Genomic DNA, 27,606 nt, shown 5'->3' on the forward strand with positions numbered 1-27,606 from the left:
GGGTAGAGAAAGTCCTCCCTTTCTATGAATATTAAATTTATTGAATATTAAATATTAAATTAAATTAATATCAAATTGATTTCACCGTAGTTACCCGGAAGAACATTTTAATTTATTGAATATTAAATTAAATTAAACTAATCACCACTAATGGTGCTATAATAAATGAAATGGAATGGAGGGAGGGAATTGAATCCTTCCAATTTGAAAGGAAGTATTTGACAGAAAATTACACTGAAATCATCAATCCACTTCCCTTTCGTTTCTATCGAAACTCAGGAACGCCAATCATTTTAAAATTCTCTTCCTTCCCTTTCATTTCTTTCTAAATTAAAACTCTAGAACATATACGCCGAATGCCCATTATTGTATTTAGTATAAGTTCAGGTACAACCTTGCTTCAAAGCAATAACACCCAAACAAACGATATCAAGAGTTAGGAAACATGGACATATACTTGTATAAAGACCAATTTGTTAGTCGAATGGCGGTAAATAACATCTTTACAAACAAGCAGAAAAGAACTTCGGTTTTTTTCCAAAAGCCAAAGTACCACTAACAATAAGATGGCAAATTATTGGTTTCACATGCTTCCTATATTTTCCCTTCTGCAGTTTCTTCCTTGTGACTGCCTAATTTCATGATGTCTTCCACATTAATTTTCCCATCTGTAAGACAAATATATAAATGTAAATAGCTTGAATGCATTCAAAGTAATACGTTTTTTTGGAGAGAAAATGCACATGATAAATGTCCAACGTCAAGCACCATACGCACTAGTAACAAAATCTAACTTTGGCCTTAATGAGCACCAGTTATTTTTTACAAGTGCAAGCACCTTTGTCTATCATAACTTTTTTTTTTTTTTTGTTTATATGAAATTGACTTGGGAGGTTCAGTGCATCCGGATACACTTAGGTGACTTTCGGCCCATTTCCGTTTTCATTAAATATTAAATCTTTAGCTATTTGACCAATTAAAGATTAAAATAAGTAATGGTACTAAGAGACCAAATAGATGAAATGAAACTACATTAAAGAACAAATGGGGTATAGGCACACCTCTATCTTTAGCAAGATTGCTGATAAGTTCTTGAATCCCCTCCTTGCCCAATGTGTCTTTCAGGTATGTAGCTGCAGATGCAACTTCTTCCGGAGTTACCTTCCCATCTTGGTCCCTGAACAGTATAATTGAAAGTTAAATATTGTTGAAGTGGATATAAATTTTAGATAATGACATAGGCAAGTAGTAATGTCTCATAGAAAAAATAATAATAAATCTAAAACATACAGATCAAGGAGCCGCCATCGATCCCCAATTTTAGCATCTACATCATCAATTTCCTTTTCTAGCTTTTGGATCATAGTATCAACCTTCAAAATTCAAAATGAATAATAATAGTACTTCAGAAAAAATATGTGAAAACAGTCGCAGATATGAACAGGATATGTAAGTAACCGAAAAGGGAGGTACATTGTACACCACTAGAATTGATATGTACAATTCTTACTAAATACAAGATTGAAAACACAAGGTACCACACACAAAAATTTAGTGGTGTACACATCAGTTTATTGGTGTAGCTATCACTTTACAACCGAAAATATACAGAAACTATTTCCGGACCTTTTCTATTAGAGAAGAAGAGATTTTATGACCAATTGCCATCTCTGCAGCATGGTCAGTATCGGTCCTCGCAGCTCTATATGCTTTTTTAGCTTCTTCTTCACTATCAGTACCCTCTTTTTCCACCATACTATTGTACAACTCTATCTAAAACAAAACAAAACAAAACAAAAAATCAATAATAAATAATAAAAATAAATAAATTATAAAAGGAAAGTACATTATAAAAGACTTTGGAATGTGGGTAAATTATAAAATGGGGTGTATATATACCTCCTTATTGACCAGTCTCAAGAACTCTTCACGTTCCCTGCTAACGGACTGATATAAATCGTAATATAATCAAGGAAGTGTTTTGGTCAGCTAAAAGTGGTCTCATAATGAGATATAACATTTTTTATGATTAAACTTTACGAAATAGTACGTACAGACGCTGATGCTAAAACGGCCAAAGCGTGACTAAGCTCGGAAAGCTGCTCTTGTTTATAAGATGTAGTAGTTAACTGTTCTTTTGCTGTTGGGATAATCATCTCATCTAAAGCAACATCCTTTTCTCTTTCAATAGATTCCTTCATTCTGACCTCATCCGCTTCTTCTTTCTTTTCCTCCTCCTGAAATTACAAAGTTAGACTCCCATTAAAAGAGCAAAATAGTGCTAACACTTAAGGTTGCAATAATCACTACTAGGGGAGTACTCGATCAGGACTTTTGAGGGAGTCATCGGCAACTCGAGGAGTAATAGGGTTGAACTTTTTTTACATTTAAGTAATAAATTTCAAAACTTTATGTGTGACTAGACAAGAAATACATAACATAAGCATAAATGTTAACATAATTGTCTAGAAACATAAACATAATCTTCAGTTGTTCAAGAACTCTAAAATTCTAATTTAAATTTTATATTAAAATGTTGACCGATGTTAACTTTGACCGGTTTTGACTGACTAAATATGACTTTGACCAACTAAATCCGATTTTGACCCATTGACCGATGTTGACCAATTAATTACTCGGATTTTGGAAAATCGGATCTGCTGGATCCTAAAAAGGAGTAATCGGGAAGTAATCTGCATTATTCGGGGAGTTTTACAACACTACTGCTAATACTTCATCATTTTGTGACAAGCAATAGGCTAACATAAAGACACTTTTTAACGATTTGACGTTTGGACAAATAAGAGTTATTAAAACCTTGATTAATTCTTCTTGCATTTCTAAAAACTCCAACTTCCTCCTTTTTTCTGAAACTGAATCTTCGGAAGGCAAGGCCGTAACTCCGACCGTGTCAACCACCTCATCAGGCAACGATGATAGTGTAGCTTGAACGGCTTCCTCGGGTTTGACCTTACCCGACACGCTAAAAGCTCTGCAACAGGCATCCAAGCACACAGTTAATATTATTAGATGACTCAAAAATCATGAAGATTAAGAAACTTATAACTTACCTAGAAAGAATCAACAATGAAGACGGTACCGAATGGTTGAGAGATAAGTCTAACCAATCACGAATCTGCAGTGATAAGCATCAACTTTATAAGTTTTGCTTCCAAAATAAATTACTTAGTTATCTGGTTTATTTATATTATTAGTTGTTATTTGATAATTAACCTGTTGCCGCATTTCATTAACAGAGAGCAATCCAAGTAGGCCACGATCCCGACATGCTTGACGAAGCTCGTCTTCAGAAAGTGACTCCACACCCTCTGCTTGGATCATCTTATCATCATCTTTTATCCTACAATAATTATAAAAAAAAAAAGTTTTATGTCATATTACTTGTAACATTTCACATGACTTGTTAATTTCATAATCATGCAGAGCTATTAAACTGTTAAAATCATAGGTGAGCTTATATACTTAACTTTCAAAAGATTAAATTAAGAGAGGAAAATGGTAACTTACTTTTGTAGCCTCTTACGAAGCATATAACGCAAATATGCATCTGTTCCATATGGGCTGATGCCCATATATTTGCACATGTTCACCAATCGAGGTCTGCAGTGATAATCGAACTAACTGGTTTAAGATGAAAAATAATATAAAATTCTCTAACTTGGAAAACGTAAAGAACGAACACTCAACCTGCTGATGTTATCCAACGTAAGCTCATCATTAAACAATTTGGCAAATCCCAAAATTTCATCATTGGAAACACGTTCACCATGCCTGACCTGGATATTTGTAACATAAAATATATACAACTTAATATTGTCTTTGAAAGAGCGTAATAACTAATAAATAAGACTAAGAATACTGAAACCAAATTTACTTTGTTCATAAATTCATCGAGATCTTTTGCTGTTCTCTTTACGTCCCCACTTCGTGAGTTTTGAACTTCTCTAGCCATTTCTTGCACTGTTTCTTGAAGAAACTTTGCATACTCCATCCGTGCATTCAATCTCTTCTTCAAAGCCTCCTAATTGACATCATTTTATCACAAGACAAGGTTTATAAAAAATCAGTTACCGCAAAACGAATCCCAATTCTCAAAACAAAACATTACATAAAAAATCCTACTAATGTTCTCAGATTTGATAGTACCAATTATCATCATCAAATCAGTTTACATTAACAAAGTGTAAGCAAATTTCAGAACCTTTCACACTCGGGTCGTTCATTTCATAATAATAATTGGACATCCTAAATGGCTAATTTAAAAAAAAAAAAAAAAAAAAAAAAACATAAACATCACTAACGTCGCTACCTGCTTTTCCATTTTGTCCTGGAATGTAGATGGCAGCATATTTGGAAACAATTTCAAGAACACTGGTAACAAGAACTCCATAAACGGCACTATAATAAAAACCGCAAAAGGAACTAGCCTGAATATATCAGCCGTAGTTCGTGTAAGTTGTTGCCTTTCCCTCCTACTAAGACTTTTTCCGCTGCTAAGTTTCAACAGCAATCTCGAACTAATCCTAACGTCGGCCCAAAGCAATCGCATTCCCAACCAATAATGTTGAAATGTCTTCTTTATTTCATCCTTCCAATGATGCATCTTCATCACCCAATCCTTCCTGTATCCAAATAACACAATTATTAAACATAAAAGTTGACTTAAAATTGGATAAACCGAAAAATAGGTTTATAGACTCAACCTTCTCATAGAAGCAATGGCTTTTAGAACTTGAACAATCCATAAAAGTGCGCCTCTCACTTTATTAACGATTGATTTAACGTCTTTTTCAGATTGTTGAAGCTGTTTAGATTTAGCTTTGGCCTTTACGACGCTCAAATCTTCAACTGCCACGTCACAATCTTCAGGTGAAGCCTCCTTCACTTGCTTTTTTTGAGATTGCTGGTCATTTCTATCTGTAGCTGTAGATAAATGTCGTACTGATTTCGCTCCCAAATCCAGTCCCAACGGACGAACGGATAATGTCCGAACATTCCGAAAAGTACAAGAAGGAATCCTAAACGCATTATTCGCAGTGTATTCTCTCACTGAAAAGAGTCTAGATTCATTTCTGGTTACAAAACATGAATTTCCATTCCTAACAAAAGTTCCTGATCCACTGAGCTCGGAGTGAAGTAAGTATGCAGGTTGCTTTAAGGAAGTAAAAGCAAACCTTTTCCTCCTTAGTATCAATCCAGAAGCCATAACCGAAACTTAAACGATACTTTAATTACTCCTGAAGTGCGTAAAACAATATGATGATATCTTTGAATCCTAGTTGAATTATAATGTTCTTGTATTCGCCATTTCAGCTAGCAATTGTATTGAACTTCTGAAATTAAAGTTAGATGTATTACTTCAGTTAGAGAATCAAATTCATAAGATCATATAATATACAAATAGTGTTGGATTGATTAACAGCAATACTAGGGAAAAAAGGATTAGCAAAGGCTAATTATAGATAATCTACAGGTTGCATAGTAGGTATAATGTACTTTGTAGTTGAGATAATAATACATACACGCATAACCAATTGAAGTCGAAATTTGAAGAATCCATACAAATTGGCAGAGTATTTCTTGGATGATTCCAGATCGTTTGAAAAAGTTTGAGCAGAGTACAAGTGCTAGGTTTATTAAAAGTAAACCATTGACCCAAAATTAATTTTGAATCTTATATTATGTAGCACTCCGTAATTGAAAAATTAACAATTAGGAAAGCTCAAAAAAACATCCGACCTGCCGGATTCGAACCAGCGACCTAAGGATATCTGTGATCGCACTACAGTCCTCCGCTCTACCAACTGAGCTAAGGTCGGTTTTGGTTTCCTTTCAATTATAATTGATTAATAACGTAATTAGCATGAAAGCGTATTTATTTATCTAGGCTTTGCATTTAATAATTACCTAGTATCAAATTAATGGTGTATTTGTTTACTTTCTAATGAAATGATTCGGCGTTGAATGCTAATTCATCAGTATTCGGTGTGTTTGTTTCTGACATATGATGTTGAATGGTTGAGCATTTAGTGTTAAACCATTCAGAGCTGAAACATTCTCTTAATCATTGAGCACGTACATCAATTTGGATAGCAATAAAAATAAGAAGCCACCTGACTCGAACCCGGGTGTAGCCGATTCTAAAAGGGGTGCAATGAGCACTAAACTAGTATCATATTCGTATGTATTCCACGTGATATATTATTTACACCTCAATTTGGCGATATTTTAAAGAAAAAAAATTAGACCAAAAATTTAATAAAAAAAAGGTGGACATAACTTTGTCAATTACTCTTTTGCACGCAGTTTTAGGTAATCCTCTTAACTTAGTTATCCATAACTAACTTCTCATGGGTTAAAATTCAAAGTGGACAATTAAAATAAAAAAAGATAGAGTAGTATATAAGGTATTTGGTGTGTTCAAGTAGGCTTAGATTTATTTATAAAAAGGCGACTTAGACTACAAACTTTAACAAATTTGATCTTAAGTGATCATTTATTTATTTATTGTGATTTTGATTTTTTTTTTAAGAGAGCAATAAATGCTTCTTCAGCGTTTATGAATGAGCTTTGAAGCTTGTTTTGTGGTTTGTGGTTTGTGTTGGCTTGTAGATGGCTTCTTTTTATTTTCCGATGTCTTGTTTACTGTCTTTTTTATTGTGGTTGCTTTGTCGTTTCGTTTCGTTTTGCCTTTGTTTTGTTCTGTCTCGTGGTTACCCTGTTCATTTGGTTTGTTTTGGGCTTAATGTTTAGTTTGTGATCCATTAGGTTGTGGCCGGTTTGGTTTCTTTGTTCGTTCGGTTTGATTGATTGTACGTGTTTTGGGCTAATAATTTGTTGTTCTTTGAGAATAAAGAAAACTTCTTCGAAACAATACGATAGGAAGATTGGTTGGTATGTGGCCCTAATTTAACATGTAAACTTCAACATTAACATTAACATTAACATTAACATCAACATCAACATCAACATCCACAATAAAGTACCTAAACTAAACTATGAACCCTACAACCTATTTATATCTTGTTCTTTGATTTTCAATAAGCCGAAGACATTACTCGTATTTACAAGCTGAAGCTTGAAAGCAAGGTAAAGATTCAATCTTTATATAGTCCAAATGCCGCTTTATATATATACCCACTTCACACGTCAGTTTGAGAAACAAATTTTCTTTATATAAGGATTAATTTGTAAGCAGCTCTATTTATCCAACATGAATGACTTGGTTTTTAGATCTGATTTTAACTATTCGAACAGTCAGAATCTTAAACTGAAAAATTGAGTAAATTTGTTAGTTTCCTATGTCCAAATTGCTTTTTATTCTAGTTGATGCTATATACCGTTGAATAAGGTTTTCAAAAATCTCTATACAAAGGATTTTCATTATCAAATTTGAAGTTGAAGAATATGTTAATTGACCTTTAAAAGTCAGACTTTGACTTTTTCTATGTAGTTTCATTGTTTTTGGGAAATTAGGGGTCTTAATGGGGGTATTAATGTATTACATATGTTAGGGTTTTAAGAACTGTCTTTAGGTTAACTTCTTAGGTGAATGTGGTTTCTTTACTATTTTTAGGATCAAGTATTTGTCATATGTTAAATTATAATTATAATAATAATAATAATAATAGTCAATAGTCAATTAGTCATTAGAGTTACTAAGAACTGCTATATTGTTTAGATGATGATTGGACAATGTGCATGTATTTCGAGTGGTTGTGCACTTGAGCTTGTGGAAATGTTGTTACCTTTGAATTTCTGCTGCATAATGAAATAATGATTCTGAAACTTCACAATCTTATATTGAAATAGTTTCTAATAATCTTTTTACCGTAGTTTGTTATTCTTGAGATGATTGTTCTAGGATCCCAACTTTTTTGAGAACTCTGTTATACGGAGTAGTTTCCATGCTTCGTAGAAGCTTCTGAAACGCATAAAGGAATCATGTTAGCAGTGGTGGAACTTGAACCCGGATACAGATGGGGCGGGTGTAAAATTTTAATAAATTTTTCATTGTCAGCAGGGTAAACACTAAAAAAACCTTATTTTTTAGTTAAAAAAAAAATCTTTTAGTGTAAAATTTTTTTCCCCGTTAAATACAGGTGGGCCGGATACCCCCTTTGGGTAACACTCTGTTGCGCCCCCTGCATGTTAGTGTCATGAGGTAGTGTTTTGGGAGTAATTTCTACACCTTATAATTCACGAGATTAGTTGTAACTTATAAGGGATCTAAGAATTTTTAATTTTTTTTTTTTTTTTTGTCTTGATGCCATTGTAACAATTAACCGTTATGAAGTTAGACGGGACCGTTTTGATAGGTGCCAACTATTTCCTTAGGACTATATAAATTATCTTCCTAGGTTCCAGCATGGCAATTCGTATAATGATCGAAAATCAGCTACATTTTTATATTCTCGTTTTAATTATGTTCACATAGTTTAATTATGCTCCTAGATCTTCCATTAATGCAGATTGTTTTTGTCTCTGTTTGGGGGTAATTAGGAGTCATTCAAACATAAAAGATGGATGTTGATGAAACCAATTCTCGCCCTAACACTAATCAGAACTCGAGGGGTTTTAAAAATGTCAATGGGGAAAACAAGTCCATGAAAAGGGATGTTTCAAATCCTCTGTTTGTTAACCATGGTTAGTTCTTCAAACCACCCTTGTAACGACCCAGAAATTTCCGACCAAATTTAAATCTTACACTTTATATGTTTCCGACACGATAAGAAAAAAAAAAAAACCTTTATGTTGAGTCTAGAAAGTTTGAAATTTGTATTCGGTTAATTAGTTACCCTTTGACCAAGCCTGGCGAATCACGAACATTTATGTGTATCTATGATACATACTTATTACTTGATAACGTTGACAAGGTATTAGATATGTATATACATATATAAATATAAATATAAGGGTACATACAAAATTTTTAGTTAATAAAATACACTATATTTAAATGGAAATAAAAATGTAAAATAATATATTGAATTATTAAGTTAATATTAAAATAAATATATATATATATATATATATATAAAATTTCATGTTTAATATTTAATACTCGGTGTACATATAAATTACATAATAATATGTAATGTAAATGTAAATATTTAAAATAATAAGTTTATTTGCAAATATTATATTTGTTATAATAATATTATTGTTACTTCCAATATTAACATCTAATTTGGTAATATTATGAATAGATAAATTGTTATATTTAATATCATTAATAGTATCATCAATATATTTATATATACTGTTTTTTTTAAATTTAAAGACAGATAATTTACACGATTAGTTGTTACACCTCATTGTCAAATATTTCATTTATATTCGATTGTACAGACAAATTACCAAATTCATTAAAGGATCGATTTCAATCTTATTTTATATATTTTATTTATCTGTTTCATTTGTCCTTGGAATCTAATCCCATTTGTACAGTTTCATGTCGACCTTTATTCCCCTTTAAATTAATCGACCCATTGTATTATTGATAAACAGATTTTCTTTGATTGATCGTAATTATCTCTCATTATCTATAACTCTTCCTCTCTCTTCTCTCTCTCTTTACCTTCTTTCTTTCTTCATAAACCCATACACAAGAACACAAACCTTCTTCCTCCTACTACTCGAACAACTTCTAATTGTGGCTGCAAGAATTCTGTTTACATTCACTGATCAGACCACTCGAAACCATATAGCTGTTATACTCGATTCTTGATTCTGTTTTGTTGCTTCTGCTTTCCCTTTGTGAAACCTCAAAACAATAAAACCCATCAATTAATTTATTTTCTGTTAACCAAAGATCACCACACCACAGCCGTTATTTTTCTTCTGTCTTGCTACCGCTACTTGTTTGTTACTGTTTCTGTCACCATTGAAAAACCACCATGTACCCATACAACCACCTTCACGTTTAACCTTTCTTCCTTTTCTTTTTCGGCATACTCCAACAAAACAGTGAACCAGATAGTTTCAGCTTTCTGTCTTCTTTTCATACCTGTGATCAACAAAAGCACTTTGTTAATACTCTGGTTGCTCACTCGCTAATTACATATTTTATTTTGTTTATTCATTTGAAAAAAACCTAAAACGCTACCATAACCTCCATCGTATTTTTATCATTGTTTACCCTAACTACTCGACAATAACAAATTGCAACTCACCTTTATTTATTTCCGTTTCTTCTCTGATCGATGTAAACCATAACACCACCCTATTCGAACGCCTTCACCACTTTAATCGAAATCCATTCCTATATATACACTGTGTAAAGAGAACCACCACAAACCCAATTGAGTAATCACGATTTTGTTGTTATTTTAAATTCAAGATCACTAACCAGAGCCGTCTTGTTACTACTACTGTCGGAGTTGTTTCTATAGAAGCTGAAGGCTGCTGCTCTCTTCTTCTGTTTCTATTCTTGAACAAACGAGAATGATGAAAATAAATCGATGATGATGGAGAGATGAAAGTAACGAGTGATGATAATGATTTAATAGCAAATATATTATGGTTAATGGAGATTGGACTGTAAAGATGAAAAGGGTGCGTTGCCTGCTCAAATATCCCTTTTACATAAAAAGTGTCGGCTGGGAACTTTTATTTCCTTTTAAAAATCGAAACCCTATTTGGGGTATAACTTGAATCGTTAAAACACATATTTGATTTTGGGCCGTGTTTCATTTAAGTGTACTACCTGGGCCATTAGGAATTTATTTGGACTTGTGTTAAAATTGGGTTTATTAAACCACTGTTGGGCCGAGGAAGGTTGGGCCAGACTAAATGTGATTACGGGTTATAAAGATAAAAAGTAATAAACATAACAGAAAAACTGAATGGATCGATGGTTGAGGACTGACGGGTTAACTAGAGGACCTGGGTTCGAACCCCGTCCTAGGTGTATATATATATATATATATATATCTTTTTCTTGGAGAAGAGTTTTTAAGGTATAATATTTATTATTATTATTATTATTATTATTATTATTATTATTATTATTATTATTGTTATTGTTATTGTTATTGTTATTATTATTATTAGTGTAAAAAGGTAACACAAATTATTATATTTTTTATTAAATTTAATATTAGTATTATTATCATAAAAGCTATCCTTATTATTATAAGTTATCATTTATATCAATATAATTTAAAAGTATCATTTTTATAAATTTTCTTTTTGTTATTATTACTATTATAATTACAAAATAAAATAACTCTATAATTATTATTATCAATATTATTTTATTAACTAACTACTAGTTATTTAAAACTATATCTACTATATATAATTATATATATAGATATTAATCATTTAAATATATATACAACATAAAAATATATAACATATAATTTAAAATATAAAAACTAATACATTATAATAAAGAAATTTATGTGAATTCATTATGTATATTAATATAAATATACCAATGTTATAGGTTCGTGAATTCGAGGCCAACCCTACACTTGTTCAGTGATGTTATATGTATTTTTACTACAAAATACATTAGGTGAGTATATAGTTCCTTTTAAACTCTAAATATTTTGGGCTGAGAATACATGCGCTATTTTTATAAATGATTTACGTTATGGACACAAGTGACCAAAATTACGTTCTACATGGGTTTGAATCAAAAATCCCCTAGCTTGGTAACTTTAACTATTGGTTTATGAACTGGTAGGCGCGAATCCTAAAGATAGATCTATCGGGTTTTACACCCCCACCCAGATGTTGTTCTAGTAAACTAGAAGAACGGGTGTTTAGTACTTCGAGGTTAACGGAACGCACTTGATTCGGTGCACATATTATTATAACTCAGGGGTACACGCTCTTGTTAAGGCTAGTTACCGGGTGCCCATAACTTAGAATGCTTTTCATACACTTGCGAGTGTATTATGTTTATAAACTTAAAATCTTGTGGTCCATTGTTATATCGCTGCTAGCATCAAACCTATATATCTCACCAACTTTATGTTGACATTTTAAAGCATGTTATTCTCAGGTATGAAATAAGTCTTCCGCTGTGCAATAGCTCATATTAAGGACCCTATTTGGAGTCGATCATCGCAATGGGACCAACTGTTGAAGATATCGTCCGGATGGATAAGGACGGGTCTTTACAGGTGGTATCAGAGCGTAGGTCTTAGCGAACCAGGTCTCCCATTAGTGTGTCTAACTGGTAGTTGTTAGGATACATTAGTGAGTCTGGACTTTGACCGTGTTTGCCTGTTAAAAGTTTTGCTTATCATTTCTAGTCGTAAACCATCTGCTTATTATCCTTAGGGAATTGCATGCCTATCATTCATAAGTCTAGACACGTCTTACTGCATTTATTGCATCGATAGTGTATAGACAAAATTCATATCTTAGCGCATCTGTAGACTTGCCTGACATATGCCGTAGGTTCCTTTGTAGTCTACAAAATCTTTAGTATTATATATATAGATATTCTATATAGCTAGAATATCATTCGATATTCGAAAATCATTTCACATCGAAAATCCATTTAATCCACCGAATTGCCTTCTTGGCGATGAATCTGAAGCACTTACCGGCGAACCTGTTCGAGAAACCGTTTTCTCTCTCATTTCTAGAGTATCTCGTCACGATTATACAATATTCCATATTACGAATCTTGTTCATTCACTCGCTCCAACCGCCAATCATCCTGGTGTATTAGCAGAAGTTAACGAATTTCGCGCTCGCGTGACGGCTTTGGAGAATATGGAGCGAATGTTACAAACACCGGCAGCATAATCAGCACCATCATCATCAACACCAACAGTACCCTTATTACTTCCAATCACAACCGCGTCGTAAACCTCAACATTACAATCTGTGTCTCGGATATCAACATCACACGCCTCAATAACCACATTTGTACTTCAAGTATAATCTCCGTTCTATATATCGTTCTACATCGATTACCTTCGCTTTACGTAACGTTCTACCTCATATATCTTCGTTCGACAGGGTGATTATGTAATCTCTAATGTTTTAGAAATCATGTAATCCGGTATTAACGATAAATCAAATGAGTTTAATAACTTATTGACTCAATAGATCCGTAATTACATCTGAAGAAAATATATATGCAAGTATATTTTCATAAAGATTGTAATTAAAAATTTTTTCGTACAAACTGTTAATGATGAAAATATTTTAACGGGTGGGTAGCACCCGAGGAATATTTAGAATTCACATTAATAAGTTACACTGTACATTTTTCGAATCTGATTCAGCGGTCATTTATTATCCTACTTACAACCACCGATATTCATATCCGTTTACCCCGGAATAACCATTTTCATTCAAATTTCATATTCGAATTTTGACCTGTCAAAATTCAACAAGTGGCATAATGAAGAAAACATTGAACAAAATAAAATTTGTTAGAAACAAACGGATTAACTAATTGAAATTTGGTTAGGATTTTCACGCTAACTGTTCCGGCTAACTGTTCCCAGCTAACTGATTAGCATTTAATTTATCGCAATTTACATTCTCGCAATTTTATTTATCGTCATTTAATTTCTGTTATTTACTTTACGCATTTAATTTATCGTCATTTAATTTCTGTTATTTATTTTTACGCACTATAAATATCGGGACACGTATACAAGGTTTTGACATATCATATCGACGCATCTATATATATTATTTGGAATAACCATAGACACTCTATATGCAGTAATGCGGGAGTTAGCTATACAGGGTTGAGGTTGATTCTCAAATAATATATATACTTTGAGTTGTGATCGAGTCTGAGACATGTACACGGGTCACGATACATATTAATTAATTCGAATATTATAAATTAAATTATATATGAATTATTGTACTGTTAACTGTGGACTATCGATTGGGACTGTCAACATTGGACAATTAAAAAAAAAAAAAATGAATGAATTAAAATGTTGATTATAACATATGAAACTAAACAATTCTTCAAGTTTGCCACTTGATTTCATCTTAAACCTCATTTGTACCTCGACAATTACAATTCGCGTTCAAATCTTTCATGATTCTTGAAAACGTCTCGATCGAGAAGTTGAATCAGCTGCACCTCGTCTACAGAAGAAAGATTTATGCATACAGTTATGCACCTGAAAAACTTTCGAAACTGAAGTTATAGTTAAAACATATCCGTGTTGAATTCTTTATCATTCATTAGCCAAAAACAACCATACGATTCCTTTTCAAGAAGCTAATTTTGTCACAGCTCCACTTCGACTTCTCAGTGAGACTACTCTTATTATAACCTCGATATTTATACCTTGTCCTTTCGCCGTCGTTACCGGAGAACCTTTTATCCCACGACATCATCAGCAGATATACCAACAGCTCGTCATCTCTTCGGCAAAATCCAGTATTTTGAAATTCTCGCAGAACTTCTCCAGTTATACCTACAATGTCTATCCCTAAGAATTTCATACTCCAAATGTGAAGTTCTGAAAAACATCTTGAACTACAGATAACTTTTGAAATGCTGATGAAGCAGCAAAAACTGTAAACGACTTTAACAGTCAAAAGTTTGACGATAAAGTACAGTATGTTGGTAAAACTCAGAAAAAGAGAAGGTTGGGAACTGGAAAACGAATTGAGCAAAGTATGAAGGAGGCTGTGAACAAATCACAAAGAATAAGTTTGACTTCAAAGAATCCAAACGATTCAGTGCATGCTGAAACCGTTAGTAAGAACCCTACTCCTTATTCTAAACCTTTCCAGATGATATTCTTCATCATCATCTTATCTTAGATATTATAAGATATCTTCATATCTTCCGTTATACATATCCTCCATATTTCTGGAGATATTTTCACAACTATTCTTATCTAAGATCATGTATCTCTCCGTAACATCTGCGTTACAACATAAAAGAGACTGTATTAGTTTCTAAATACTGAAATCTTCAAGTTTAGAATGTTCTGAAGTAGTGTTGGGAACTGATGCATGAATTAATATAATATAATGAAACTTGATCAACTTCATTATATTACAGTAAGTCATGTTAAGTTTCTAATGGAATGAGATGATTTACAGAACCGTCATCATGTGCCATGTTACACGGCTCTTACATTCTATCCAATCTTTAAATCTAACAAGAAAATATTCTCTTGATGATTCGGTCTTTTCCAAGATATTCTGGTAATTTGACAAATCAAAATCATGTCATTACCCTTTCTTTCTAAGAGCATTAATTATGTTCAAATCAAATCTCATACCTATGAACTCCGGACCATTGATTGCTTAACTTAAAGACGGGAAGAAGAAACGAAGGGACAAATCCCCAAAATAGAAATTGGGATATAAAATCGCAACAAAAAGGAGAGAGTATTAATTATGGATGACAATGATTATAGAAAACAGAAACAAGAACATCAAAGTATATGGGGAGATATCACACTCGACAACCACCCAGGATTACAAACCATGTATATCAATACCGATAGTAATATAGAGACATGGGAGAACTAGAAGCACTATCAACGCAAGAGTATAGTAGGAGTAAATAAACTCTTCTGGTGGTAGATGAAAAAGAAGGATGACAGACGTAAAAATTAAGAGTATATCAAGGATTAGAATGGGATGAAACATATTAGCAAATGTCTTAAAGTAGGAATTTAGGAGAAAAACTAGAAGATATGGAATATAGAAATAAGAAAATGAAGGGAGTAGTTTTAAAGTTAAGTATCCGACAAAGAAATCAAAACATATTTGCTGCATTAAATCAAAGAAGATCCTGTTTCCTAAATCGCCGAAAAACCAACTCTTATTACGTAAAATTTTCTTTAAAATCCCTTAGATTCTGGAAATCAATCCTAATCACGCCATCGGTTAAAACAAATCCATACTCACTCATTACATTCTTTTGTGATAGCTTCACTCGTACGCTTCACATGATCGAATCGTTTTATCTATATCTCTCGATAAGGATAAAACTCCATTATTACCTCATATTCGTCATGAAAACATTCCTATTGTTATCCATGACGACCTCTATCAAATTTCGGGGACGAAATTTCTTTAACGGGTGGGTACTGTAACGACCCAGAAATTTCCGACCAAATTTAAATCTTACACTTTATATGTTTCCTACACGATAAGAAAAAAAAAAAAACCTTTATGTTGAGTCTAGAAAGTTTGAAATTTGTATTCGGTTAATTAGTTACCCTTTGACCAAGCCTGGCGAATCACGAACATTTATGTGTATCTATGATACATACTTATTACTTGATAACGTTGACAAGGTATTAGATATGTATATACATATATAAATATAAATATAAGGGTACATACAAAATTTTTAGTTAATAAAATACACTATATTTAAATGGAAATAAAAATGTAAAATAATATATTGAATTATTAAGTTAATATTAAAATAAATATATATATATATATATATATAAAATTTCATGTTTAATATTTAATACTCGGTGTACATATAAATTACATAATAATATGTAATGTAAATGTAAATATTTAAAATAATAAGTTTATTTGCAAATATTATATTTGTTATAATAATATTATTGTTACTTCCAATATTAACATCTAATTTGGTAATATTATGAATAGATAAATTGTTATATTTAATATCATTAATAGTATCATCAATATATTTATATATACTGTTTTTTTTAAATTTAAAGACAGATAATTTACACGATTAGTTGTTACACCTCATTGTCAAATATTTCATTTATATTCGATTGTACAGACAAATTACCAAATTCATTAAAGGATCGATTTCAATCTTATTTTATATATTTTATTTATCTGTTTCATTTGTCCTTGGAATCTAATCCCATTTGTACAGTTTCATGTCGACCTTTATTCCCCTTTAAATTAATCGACCCATTGTATTATTGATAAACAGATTTTCTTTGATTGATCGTAATTATCTCTCATTATCTATAACTCTTCCTCTCTCTTCTCTCTCTCTTTACCTTCTTTCTTTCTTCATAAACCCATACACAAGAACACAAACCTTCTTCCTCCTACTACTCGAACAACTTCTAATTGTGGCTGCAAGAATTCTGTTTACATTCACTGATCAGACCACTCGAAACCATATAGCTGTTATACTCGATTCTTGATTCTGTTTTGTTGCTTCTGCTTTCCCTTTGTGAAACCTCAAAACAATAAAACCCATCAATTAATTTATTTTCTGTTAACCAAAGATCACCACACCACAGCCGTTATTTTTCTTCTGTCTTGCTACCGCTACTTGTTTGTTACTGTTTCTGTCACCATTGAAAAACCACCATGTACCCATACAACCACCTTCACGTTTAACCTTTCTTCCTTTTCTTTTTCGGCATACTCCAACAAAACAGTGAACCAGATAGTTTCAGCTTTCTGTCTTCTTTTCATACCTGTGATCAACAAAAGCACTTTGTTAATACTCTGGTTGCTCACTCGCTAATTACATATTTTATTTTGTTTATTCATTTGAAAAAAACCTAAAACGCTACCATAACCTCCATCGTATTTTTATCATTGTTTACCCTAACTACTCGACAATAACAAATTGCAACTCACCTTTATTTATTTCCGTTTCTTCTCTGATCGATGTAAACCATAACACCACCCTATTCGAACGCCTTCACCACTTTAATCGAAATCCATTCCTATATATACACTGTGTAAAGAGAACCACCACAAACCCAATTGAGTAATCACGATTTTGTTGTTATTTTAAATTCAAGATCACTAACCAGAGCCGTCTTGTTACTACTACTGTCGGAGTTGTTTCTATAGAAGCTGAAGGCTGCTGCTCTCTTCTTCTGTTTCTATTCTTGAACAAACGAGAATGATGAAAATAAATCGATGATGATGGAGAGATGAAAGTAACGAGTGATGATAATGATTTAATAGCAAATATATTATGGTTAATGGAGATTGGACTGTAAAGATGAAAAGGGTGCGTTGCCTGCTCAAATATCCCTTTTACATAAAAAGTGTCGGCTGGGAACTTTTATTTCCTTTTAAAAATCGAAACCCTATTTGGGGTATAACTTGAATCGTTAAAACACATATTTGATTTTGGGCCGTGTTTCATTTAAGTGTACTACCTGGGCCATTAGGAATTTATTTGGACTTGTGTTAAAATTGGGTTTATTAAACCACTGTTGGGCCGAGGAAGGTTGGGCCAGACTAAATGTGATTACGGGTTATAAAGATAAAAAGTAATAAACATAACAGAAAAACTGAATGGATCGATGGTTGAGGACTGACGGGTTAACTAGAGGACCTGGGTTCGAACCCCGTCCTAGGTGTATATATATATATATATATATATATCTTTTTCTTGGAGAAGAGTTTTTAAGGTATAATATTTATTATTATTATTATTATTATTATTATTATTATTATTATTATTGTTATTGTTATTGTTATTGTTATTATTATTATTAGTGTAAAAAGGTAACACAAATTATTATATTTTTTATTAAATTTAATATTAGTATTATTATCATAAAAGCTATCCTTATTATTATAAGTTATCATTTATATCAATATAATTTAAAAGTATCATTTTTATAAATTTTCTTTTTGTTATTATTACTATTATAATTACAAAATAAAATAACTCTATAATTATTATTATCAATATTATTTTATTAACTAACTACTAGTTATTTAAAACTATATCTACTATATATAATTATATATATAGATATTAATCATTTAAATATATATACAACATAAAAATATATAACATATAATTTAAAATATAAAAACTAATACATTATAATAAAGAAATTTATGTGAATTCATTATGTATATTAATATAAATATACCAATGTTATAGGTTCGTGAATTCGAGGCCAACCCTACACTTGTTCAGTGATGTTATATGTATTTTTACTACAAAATACATTAGGTGAGTATATAGTTCCTTTTAAACTCTAAATATTTTGGGCTGAGAATACATGCGCTATTTTTATAAATGATTTACGTTATGGACACAAGTGACCAAAATTACGTTCTACATGGGTTTGAATCAAAAATCCCCTAGCTTGGTAACTTTAACTATTGGTTTATGAACTGGTAGGCGCGAATCCTAAAGATAGATCTATCGGGTTTTACACCCCCACCCAGATGTTGTTCTAGTAAACTAGAAGAACGGGTGTTTAGTACTTCGAGGTTAACGGAACGCACTTGATTCGGTGCACATATTATTATAACTCAGGGGTACACGCTCTTGTTAAGGCTAGTTACCGGGTGCCCATAACTTAGAATGCTTTTCATACACTTGCGAGTGTATTATGTTTATAAACTTAAAATCTTGTGGTCCATTGTTATATCGCTGCTAGCATCAAACCTATATATCTCACCAACTTTATGTTGACATTTTAAAGCATGTTATTCTCAGGTATGAAATAAGTCTTCCGCTGTGCAATAGCTCATATTAAGGACCCTATTTGGAGTCGATCATCGCAATGGGACCAACTGTTGAAGATATCGTCCGGATGGATAAGGACGGGTCTTTACAACCCTGTTTAATATTCTGCGTGTTAAACACACTTCATAAGCCAAGTCTACTTGTAGTATCGTGCAATATAAGTTTACCTCATTGTATAATAAACTTTATACGTCATCTGCCAAAAAAATGAGCTGTAGATTCAAAAATGCGAAAACTTTTATGATTTTGTAAATCGTGCAGCTGAGTTAGCTTGGCGTGAGATGCGAAGGGCTTGGGTTGGTGATAGATCTCAAACATCACACTGAAAGTTTCGACAACCAATTATGAGGTTTGACTTCCCTTTTGACTTTCAACTTTCAAGATCCTATAGTTCACTGTGGGTCCCACTTCTTCATGCAACCAGAAAGAGGACGGACCCACGAATGAAGATAGGATAACTACCTTAAGTTTCCTAATTAGTTTGATCTTATATCTTTTGTTATAGTTGGACGACGAGTTTTGAAGATTTGCTTTCGTCCGGCGAACCATTCCCGGAGCCGATTCCTCTTGCTGTAAGTTTTTAACACTTCGTGTTTGCCTCTTCCAACAGTCATGTTTCTGCTCAGTGACTATTTGTTTTTGCAGGATGTTGTGGATCTTTTAGTTGATATTTGGGTTGAGGATGGTTTTTACAACTAGATTGCAGGACTCGTAGATATTGAGATCAAGAGCATTGCAAGATTAAAGAAAAAAAAAAACACTTTATTCATTCTTCTGTTGAATCCCTAGACTCAAACAGATGCCAAAAGTCAGTTATTTTTTTTTAATCTGATTATATACAGTGTAGTATTCATACATTTTTTATATCAAACACAATTGTGATGTATTTGTGGCAATTGACTTGTTGGCAGTACCAAAGTACCAAACTAACTGTATATGTGGTGCTGATGATCAATGGATCATATTTTTTGACGACTTTAATTGGTCTGTTATCGTTTAGCTAAGTGTCAAGTTAACGTGGTTTGAATAAGCTTCCTACGATAAACTATCCGGAAGATGTCAACCACTTATTCACAACCTGCGAATGTAACTTATGGCGTGGATTCCTCGATTGGTGGAACATTGAGTATTCACTTTCGAATGGTGTGTCAAATGCGGTAAGCTCCTGTAACATTAATACTGGGCCGAAAGAAGCAAATTTGGCATGTGATGCATCTTGTTATATATTGTTGTGGCTAATATGGAAGTGGAGAAATAAGCTCGTCATCGATTCATGGTGGGAAATGGTTTAAGTGAGTTTTTGGAATGGTGTGTGGATTGGTGATGATAATTTTTGGATAATACGATAGACTTTGCCTCTTAGAGTCTCAAAAGGATTGTTATATACTTATATTGCTAATATAATTCGCAATGGGGATTTGCTTTGCAATGGAACAGATGAGATTGGAAGCAGGAATATGCAAAAATTAGAACTTGAGAACCATATCAGTTACGTCACCCTAAATGATGACATGGATATGCGAAGTTCGCTAATTGCGTCGAATGGAGAGTATATTGTCAATATTACAAGATCGTACATCGATGATCGTTTTGTTCCTTCAAGAACTCAAACAACGAGTCCGTCGGGTCATGGGCCGGGTATGGAGATAGTTACAAAAAAAAATCCGGGTTCGGGTTCGGGTATGGTTTTGGATACAAACCCGTATACCCGACCCGTATACCCGACCTGCATACCCGTATACCCGGCCCGAGGAATTTTAATAATAATTTTTATGTAATATTTTAATATTAGTATTATATTGTTAATGTATGAAAGATTTCTCTTATTTGTTTTGACAACGAGTATATAATTTTATTCAATATAATTATATACAACAAGTTTTCGAGATGTGATATTTTATATACTTTGTGTATTTGAGTATTTTAGAAACTTTTAAATCAATTTTTTGTAGGTGATATTTTATAATACTTTAAGCATGAAGTAGTTAAGTTATTTTTCGATATTTTAATTTGGTAACTCATTGAAAAGTAGATACACAATGACTAATCGGGTTTACCCGTGGGGAAACCCGAAACCCGATAGTATGTTAGTAATGGGGACCCGACGGGTTACGGACCAGGTTTGGGGCGGGGTTTCTTAATCGGGTCCGGGTCAGGAATTACCTAAACCCGACTCAAACCCGACCCGATGCCATCCCTAATTACAAGATTACGGTTTGAAAATTGGAACTATAATGGCGTTGGAAAAAAAAGTGTGTATCCGATTATATATGCCTTAGTTTGGGTGTCGTGGCGTTTCAAGAATGACAAAGTTTCATATAATAACTGGATCAAGAAGTGTGACATGTTTGATCTAATTCGTAGTATCTCATTTTCTTGGGTTAGATATATAGAAAATCATTATATATCTTAGAAACAATTGGCTTCATATTCCTTACTGAAAGTTGTTTTAAAAAAATTTATTTATATATATATATATATATATATATATATATATATATATATATATATATATATATATATATATATATATATTTATTTGTATATTTGTATTTCGGGTGATAATTGATATATCATTTAATATCATTTTTCATCTATATCTTATCCAATAATCATCTGTCATCCATTTATCAATTGGATCATCGATGTTCACTATTTTACAGGAGATAAGGTGAATATTCAATGTACGGGATAATTGACATTGATGGTAAGAAAAGAAGTAAAAAAGAAATGAAAAAAGAAAAGAAAAGAATTAAATCACTTTAATTTGGGAGGAAATGATAGAAAGAAAAATTCAGCATAATAATCATTTTAATTATTTCTTATTCCTTTGATTTCAAATAAAAACAAACGCAAAAACTTTTTTATTTCTTTTCAGATCCTTCATTTTCTTCCAAATAAAAATTGAACGGAAGGTAACATCCATGTATCATAATATACAATTTATTGTATATTATTTAAGAAAATAATACTCTCTCCATTTCAATTTAATAAATTATTTTTCAGCTATACTAAGTTAATAATCTACTTTTAAAAATAAATACATATAATGATCATGTAACACAAAAATGTAAGTTTGGAATAAAAATAAATGAAAAGTAGTAATGTGATAATGAATTTTTTTTGTTTTGTTACTATACTAGATGGTTTGGGCTCTATACCTTGCAAACGGGTCGAGATGGGTCGGGTTGGGTCAAAGATCAAATGGGTTTGGGTCGAAACGGGTCATGGGTCGAAATGGGTCAGAATTAAAATGGGTCGAACGGGTTGGGTCGAGACCCGGGTCGGGTTGGGTCAAGACCCGGGTCGGTTGGGTCGGGCTAGTAAAATTGCTCTTAATTGTATTTTTTCATACGTCTCTTCCGAACACGCGCCTTTTTAGGACTCCCTTTTTTATGTATTTTTTGAACCCCGTTTTTTTGACCCCGGTAAACCGGGGTCCGAAACCGGGCGTCGAAACCGGGGGCCTGAAACTGCGCGCTGAAAACGGGCGCTGAAAACGGGCTCCGAAAACGGGCGCCAAAAACGGGTGCCGAAACCGGGTTCCGAAACAGGGCCCGAAAACGCGCGCCAAAAACGGGGTGCCGAAACCGGCGTCGAAAACGGGTTCCAAAACCGGCTACATAAAAGTATACTCCGTATACAGTAGATAGACTAAATTACCCGCGCCCAAACGAACCCGACACAAGTGGTTAGATTCGAATAATTATAGGGTTTAATGTCACAAATTAGGGTTTTGCAGGTCGATGAGGAAATCTGCTTACGTTCTTCATCGAAATGGTAAGTTAATTCCTAATGACGTCTCTTTTCCATTCGTCTTATTTCTAAATCATAATAATTTTTCAAATTCTCAAATTCAATTTCCCTCTCGTAAATTAATCAGAGATTCATTACTTCCGTTTAATCGGACGGCTGAAAGTCCATCAATTGCCCCAAATCATCAATCTAATCGAATGTTAGGGTTTCAAACCGATATCGTTACCCTAAAAAGGCTATGTAAATCAGGCGATACACAGAATGCATTAATTATGCTTAGAGATATGGAACATAGCAAAGGCTGTAAGCTAAGTGTTACTTATTACAATGTCGTAATCAATCGCCTCTGTAAGGACCGACGGATAATGGACGCTCTCAATATCTATTACGATATGATCGCGAAAGGTATTGTTCCGAATGTTATGACATTTAGGTTTTTGATTCAAGGTTTGTGTAATTTAGGTTTATATGGAGCCGCACACGATTTGTTGAGTGAAATGATGGCGAAAAGTGGTTTTTGGAATGCTGTGACGTTTAACGTTTTAGTTCATTCACTTTGTAAAGATGACAAGGTTAGAGAAGCGCATAAAATGATTATTGTTATGGACTCGTATTGGTCTGTTTATGATGTTGTTAGCTATAATATTTTAATTAATGGATATTGTAAGATCAAAAGATTAGATGCAGCTTTTAGTCTTTCTATTGAAATGTCAGAGAAAAGAATAAATCCTGACGTTGTAACGTATACCACTCTTATTAAAGGTTTGTGCCAAATAGGTAGACTCGAGGATGCACTAGTTTGTTTTGGTCAACTTCGGGATTACGGTCTGGTTCCGGATGTTATTACGTACTCAACATTGATGGATTTTTTGTTTAAGAATAAGAAATACGATGAGGCAATTGTGTTGTTTAGGACTATTGAAGAATGTAAAGTAGTTCCAAATATTAATATGTACAATATAGTCATCGACGGTGTATGCAAAGCTGGAAAAGTTGACTATGGTGAAGAACTTTTTAGGAAAATCCCGTCATCGGGCTTGCAGCCGAGTTTTTATACGTATAATATCCTGATTAATGGGTATTGCAAGAGCAGAATGATCGATAAAGCGATGAGTCTATTTATGGAAATGTCTAGAAATAAAGTTAATCCTACTATTGTGACTTATAACACTTTGATTAACGGTTTGTGTCATGTTGGAAGACATAATGATGCTTTATGTCTTTTTAATGAAATTCAAAGTCATGGTTTAGATCCAACTATAGTTACTTACTCTACTTTGATAGATTCGTATTTTGAAAATGAAAAATTTGACGAGGCGTTAGCGATGTTCAGACGTATGGAATGTGTTGGGTTGACTCCTAATATTGTTCTTTGGAATATTTTAATTGATGGAATGTGTAAATTTGGGAAAGTGGATATTGGTTATGAAATTTTTAAGGATTTGGGCTCTAAAGGTTTGATGCCTAATGTTCGTACTTATAATATTATGATGAATGGATTATTTAAAGATTGTAAATTCAACGATGCAAATGTTTTGCTTCGGGAAATGATGATTGGAGGCTGCATGCCGGATGGTTTTACTTTTAATATTATTATTCAGGGATTTATTCGTTGTAATGAAACGAAAATGGCAATTCAATTTCTTGAAAGGATGCTCGATGCTGGTTTCAGTGCAGATTCACAGACGTCAACGGATCTCGTGAATTTGTTGACTGTAAAAAAGTTGGATGATGCTTCAAAGGAAGTGCTTATTAAGTTTTTCAAACTTGCATCTAACGCGTAAAATAAGAGAAAACTAATATAGTGTTGTCTCTATAAGGAAAATGTTCCCACACTATTGGAAACGGGTGCATATTGCTGATGGCTAAACCAAGTCGGGCGGGTCCTACTGCTGTAAGCATTGATCCTTTGCAAGTTTCTTTATTAGCTCTGCTTTTTGTGGATTGAAAAGCTTCAGGATCTAATTTTAATCTGTTGCAGGTCGGGTCAAGAGTGTTTCATTCCAACATAATCTTGATTGGGACATTTCATGAATTCATCTGATCTTGGACTGGTATTGAGGTATGTGATGTTCTGGATCAACTGGGCATATATGAATATATCACACTTTTTTATCTGTTTTCTTGAATATTATTGCTTTTCTTATGTTTTTTTATTATTTTTTCAAGGCCGTCTGTATTCTATATATATAATCTCTTGTGCAGCTCATTATTGGAACTATTGAGGATCCTTCCATGTCCAGCGAGGTTCATCTTATAGGTTGGGGTGTTTCCAAAAATGGCCTCTATTTGAAGTGATGCGAACTTCTTAATATCCCTAATCGGTTAGTTATGAAAAATTTCATCATTTTTTTAGGGTCTAATTAAAGTGTTGTCATTTATATGCTGTCAATTATAAGCAGTCTTATTAGCATATGGGCTAAGACAGTTTGTCTTATAAAGTTCAGCCCACCAGGTTATCAGTCAACCAAAGTCAATTAATAAACTTTAAAAATGTGTGACAGTTAATACACACAAACGCAACAATAACAAAGGAGGCTGCAAATTCTATATTCGTCTGGACTATAACTTATTTGTACTGGCCTGTTTATTATAACTTGGATATGACATATTAGTTTAAAGCCCGCTGCTTTGATCATACAGAAGGCAAGTATCCACCGCCCACTAAAAGTTTATCAAATTTACTGTTTGATGAGGTAATTGATATTATGGCCTAATAGGGGGTTCAGTTTTAATTTTTGCTTTCTTAGCGGGTTCAATTTTTATTTTTACTTCCTTGCTTTTTGCGGTTACATTCATGACCTACATAACTTATAATCTAATTCTGCATAAGTTCTTCAAATTAGAAACCGTTTAAACGAGTTGAATGTTTAACAGGAAAGTGTTAGTTTTGCAGGATTTGGAAACACTTTCCCTGAAGTTGTCATCAGGGTTTAAGCAAAGATCAATGTGAGGATTACAAGTCATTTGTTAGTTCTTTTCAGAGATGAAATCTGAGAACATATACGAATTTTAACTGCGCGATGCTCACGTCTATCTAGTCTATCACCTAAATCTAGTGTGATGATAGCTGCCTGTCGTCCACTATGGGTATTCTTTATCAATGCCATGGCCAACTATGTTACCATTGGTTTCATCGCTGTTGGTGATACGTGTAGATGGTCCTTTAGTTTAGGACTATTTGTAAGTTGGATCGAATCATATAAGATTTATGATATATTATTAATAAGCAGTTACTATACAATCCTTGTTGCAATTATAATTATATTGACCCAATTTTAATTGTTATCTAACACACGTTGTCAGATTAATAGTATTTCTATTGTTCGGATCAATAACGTGTAAGTTGGCAGGGACACGCTAACCCTGTGTGCCGTAGCACCCACCAATCCCACCCCGAAAGAGACCTGTAGTATTTCTATTGTTGTGTTTACTTCTGAGGGAGTCTGGATGGGGCTGATATCTTTGTATGTCCTCTAACTCATTCTATGAACTTCAGTTTTTACTCTATATGTGATTGTGTTTTAACTTGCACACTAGATGTTCGATGAAAAACCTAAATGAAAATGAGTTTTCTAGTTTCATTTAGTTAATTGGGCAAAAACATTTATATATGGGAACAATGTGTTGGTTTTGTTTTTTGATAGGAAAATTGATATGGTTACTTTGTGAAGGATGTTATCGGTGGGAGGAAGAAGTTGGAGGTGGGTGACTTGGTTATAAAAGGAGCTCATGGGATTCATTCCAACTTGCACCAATCAATACACTTTAAGTATTTGATTATTTCTTTCTTTCTTACCTTTGTTTGAGAGTTGTATTAGTTAAATATTTTGGAGAGTGTAGTTGGCTTAAGAGAGTCGTCTATATCATTGTAACAATTTGTGATATAGTGTATTTTTCTCTTTGGGGGCCGGTGGTTTTCTCCTGTTTTGGAGTTTCCACGTTAAATCTTGTGTTGTGTATTGTTCTTATTTCTTTACTATTATTTTTGAGTTGGGTGGTGGGAATTAGTGAGACCGTAATTTCCCAACAACTGGTATCAGAGCGTCAGGTTTGACGGGGGTCTCGGTTATAGGAGTCGGAGTATGCTCTGTGGTTGCCACGGGAGTGGATCGTCCACATCAGAAACGAGTTCTATTGATCGTATATGGTATCTGGTTTGACAATATTTTTCTGATTCGGAGTAAGTGGTGTCTAGAATTTGTAGTGGATCGGGTGTTGGATTTTCCAATTTAACGGATCCTGTGCGCCACTCCACTACATCTGTCGGCCAGTCGAAACGTGAGCAAAATCAGAGAAAGTGTTGTTTATAGGATACGGATACGATGGCGAAGTTCAGTCCAATGAGGTTTGATGTAGAGAAATTTGATGGGAGGATCAATTTTGGCTTATGGCAGGTT

At 33.1% G+C, this 27,606-nt stretch overlaps 2 protein-coding genes, 1 long non-coding RNA gene and 1 other non-coding gene across 5 annotated transcripts; 2 read left to right on the forward strand and 2 right to left on the reverse strand.

The window, feature by feature from the left end:
* Nucleotides 1–334: 334 nt before the first annotated feature.
* Nucleotides 335–5,663, reverse strand: LOC139861539 (uncharacterized). The gene is made up of 15 exons (XM_071849965.1): nt 5,544–5,663; nt 4,725–5,354; nt 4,331–4,643; nt 3,896–4,042; nt 3,709–3,797; nt 3,529–3,621; nt 3,235–3,361; nt 3,072–3,136; nt 2,818–2,992; nt 2,055–2,237; nt 1,900–1,947; nt 1,627–1,773; nt 1,291–1,373; nt 1,062–1,177; nt 335–668 (listed from the first exon to the last, which is right to left on the reverse strand). Exons 2-15 carry the CDS (start codon nt 5,225–5,227, stop codon nt 595–597), a joined length of 2,163 nt encoding a protein of 720 aa, XP_071706066.1. The 5' UTR covers nt 5,228–5,354; nt 5,544–5,663; the 3' UTR covers nt 335–594.
* Nucleotides 5,664–5,754: 91 nt separating this feature from the next.
* On the reverse strand, nt 5,755–5,840 carry TRNAY-GUA (transfer RNA tyrosine (anticodon GUA)). Its single transcript is given in 2 exon segments — nt 5,755–5,790; nt 5,804–5,840. It is a non-coding gene; the product is annotated as a tRNA-Tyr (tRNA).
* Nucleotides 5,841–6,983: 1,143 nt separating this feature from the next.
* On the forward strand, nt 6,984–21,091 carry LOC139863098 (uncharacterized). Of its 2 annotated transcripts, none has more exons than XR_011764402.1 (5): nt 6,984–7,110; nt 8,524–8,667; nt 19,712–19,799; nt 19,956–20,022; nt 20,096–21,091. It is a non-coding gene; the product is annotated as an uncharacterized lncRNA (long non-coding RNA). The 2 variants fall into 2 exon arrangements; XR_011764403.1 differs by having other exon boundaries at nt 6,998–7,110; nt 8,493–8,667.
* A 2,062-nt stretch (nt 21,092–23,153) lies between these two features.
* On the forward strand, nt 23,154–26,473 carry LOC139862957 (uncharacterized). The gene is made up of 4 exons (XM_071851589.1): nt 23,154–25,100; nt 25,188–25,268; nt 25,412–25,530; nt 26,103–26,473. The coding sequence occupies exon 1, from the start codon at nt 23,197–23,199 to the stop codon at nt 24,988–24,990; it is 1,794 nt and encodes a 597-aa protein (XP_071707690.1). The 5' UTR covers nt 23,154–23,196; the 3' UTR covers nt 24,991–25,100; nt 25,188–25,268; nt 25,412–25,530; nt 26,103–26,473.
* Nucleotides 26,474–27,606: the final 1,133 nt, after the last annotated feature.

Source organism: Rutidosis leptorrhynchoides, chromosome 8 (genome assembly GCF_046630445.1).
Source record: "Rutidosis leptorrhynchoides isolate AG116_Rl617_1_P2 chromosome 8, CSIRO_AGI_Rlap_v1, whole genome shotgun sequence".
In the NCBI taxonomy this organism is placed as follows: Eukaryota; Viridiplantae; Streptophyta; class Magnoliopsida; order Asterales; family Asteraceae; genus Rutidosis; species Rutidosis leptorrhynchoides.

What these genes read in the sequence shown, in the direction of transcription:
- LOC139861539 (XM_071849965.1), bottom strand. Translation starts at nt 5,227, where the DNA reads ATGGCTTCTGGATTGATACTAAGGAGGAAAAGGTTTGCTTTTACTTCC. An exon ending in TGCAAGAAGAATTAATCAAG is followed by an intron (nt 2,238 to 2,817) that starts GTTTTAATAACT and finishes TTGTAATTTCAG; the next exon opens with GAGGAGGAAAAGAAAGAAGA. An exon ending in CTTCTTCTCTAATAGAAAAG is followed by an intron (nt 1,374 to 1,626) that starts GTCCGGAAATAG and finishes TGAATTTTGAAG; the next exon opens with GTTGATACTATGATCCAAAA.
- LOC139862957 (XM_071851589.1), top strand. Translation starts at nt 23,197, where the DNA reads ATGAGGAAATCTGCTTACGTTCTTCATCGAAATGGTAAGTTAATTCCT.